Genomic DNA, 1,770 nt, shown 5'->3' with positions numbered 1-1,770 from the left:
TAATTAATTAATTAATTTTAAAAAAAAATCTCCTAGAGAGCTGGGGCCAGGTTGGCGTAACAGCGACAGCGCGTTTCTGCTGCGTGCCTGGAGCCCAGGGTCAAATCCCATCTCAACACACACAAGAAAACTTAATCATACTATTCCACTCATAACACAATTTTAGAGTGCCATAAAGTTGTCTGTGTTTTCACAATCAAATGTGAGAGTCCTGGAAATAGCCCAAATGCACATTAAGACTTCAATCCACACAAGCGCAGAGGAAAACAGTGAAATCAGTGTGAACTGCCAGTACTTCAGGTACAAGCTCGAGGAGTAACTTCTCAGTGAAGGTGAACTGCTTCGAGAGATCGAAGTCATTGAGCAAGAAAACAAGCGAATGGGTTTACCTTTGGCCAGCTGCTGCTGGTGACTCTGTAAAGCCATCTGCAGTGCCCGGAAGCGGACCATGAAGTCATTGAAGTCCACCTGGACGGACCCTGGGACAGAAGGCTCAGCGCTGAGGGTGGAGCAGCTCAATCGCACCGTCTCAATTCTGGGCTGGAGGTCCAGGAGGCTTTTCAGCTCCCTCTGTGGAGGAGAGCAGGGTCAGGTCACTCCGCAGGGATGGCACACCCCTCAGAAAGGTCACCAGAGCACAACTGACTGCAAGGGAGGGACTCGGGCCCACGCTCCTTCCCGATGGGGCTGGCAGGCCCAGCTAGAGGCCCAGCGGAGGCTGGCTCTTACCCGACAGGAATCCTCCAAACTTGGCAAGGCGCGCTGGGGAGACTGAGAGAAGGGTGCCTGGCGCACCCACTCCTCCTTCGTCTTTACAATCTTTTCGAGCTCATCAAGTTGCTTAAAATAAGCGTTGATATCTTCCTGGACCTTAATCTTTCTCGTCAGATCTTCCAGATGCTGAGACACATTCTTCCACTCTGATAAGATCCTCTCCAGGACTTGTTTTATTTCATCAGTCGAAAGACCTTCTACACAGAAAAAAAAAAAAAAGAAGAAGAAGAAGAAGAAGAAGAAGAAGAAGAAGCAGACCCTTCATTTAGAACTGCAAATTTCATTTGGAATTGATTCGTAATACTCTTAACATACTCAAAATAACGAGCCAGCGTCACACATTATAAGCATTCTCTTAAGTCCCTTTTAGCACAACAACAAAAATGAGGCATCTGGAGACATTTGGGTTTATTTTAATGCCCTGATCTAATACCGGAGAGAGTGTCTTCCAAGATCAGCCTGGATAGCACGGCTACCTCCACGGACGTGTTAGTAAAGAGCAAACACTGTACCAACCATCCTTAGTATTGGGGGCCCGTCCTTGGTAGCTCCCCACTCTGCTGCCTCACACCCTAATCCAGGAGAACAAACCCACTGCCTAGATTTGTCTGGGGCTCTCACATTGGAAGTTGAGCCCTCTGTCAAAAGAAACTGAAGGACAGCTGGCTGGCCAAGCTGGACAGCAACTCAAGTCTGAGATGACCAAACAACAGCATGAGCTGAACTGAAAAAGGCATGGCTGAAAGAGGACCAGCTACACATAGGAATGGCAAGCTAGAGCTGGGCCCAAGAAGCACCAGCAAGCAAGCCTGCCGGGCACACCGTACAAAGATGAGCAAATACCAAAAGGGCCAGAGCAGGGGCTGGGGATGCGGCTCGGTGGCAGAGCTCATGCCTGGCAAGGCCCTGGGTTGGGCTCCCACCCAACCAAAAAATAAAAGTAGTGAAAAGACCTAGCTAGTCCCCTTCTAAGTATCTTCTCCGAAGAGTTAAAAA

General features: G+C 48.9%; 1 protein-coding gene across 1 annotated transcript in view; it reads right to left on the bottom strand.

Moving 5' to 3' along the window:
* The window catches only part of Utrn (utrophin), a 522,813-nt gene that overhangs the window by 350,588 nt on the left and 170,455 nt on the right, over positions 1–1,770 (bottom strand). The window contains exons 19-20 of the mRNA XM_023712207.1: positions 730–971; positions 390–570 (exon numbers count right to left, since the gene is read on the bottom strand). Of these exons, the coding sequence (XP_023567975.1) occupies positions 390–570; positions 730–971 (423 nt within the window). The remainder of the gene's footprint in view (positions 1–389; positions 571–729; positions 972–1,770) is intronic.

Source organism: Octodon degus, unplaced genomic scaffold (genome assembly GCF_000260255.1).
Source record: "Octodon degus isolate 3935 unplaced genomic scaffold, OctDeg1.0 scaffold00024, whole genome shotgun sequence".
NCBI lineage: Eukaryota > Metazoa > Chordata > Mammalia > Rodentia > Octodontidae > Octodon > Octodon degus.
The sequence above is the reverse complement of the archived record's forward strand: the minus strand, read 5'-3'. Positions and strand labels throughout refer to the sequence as shown.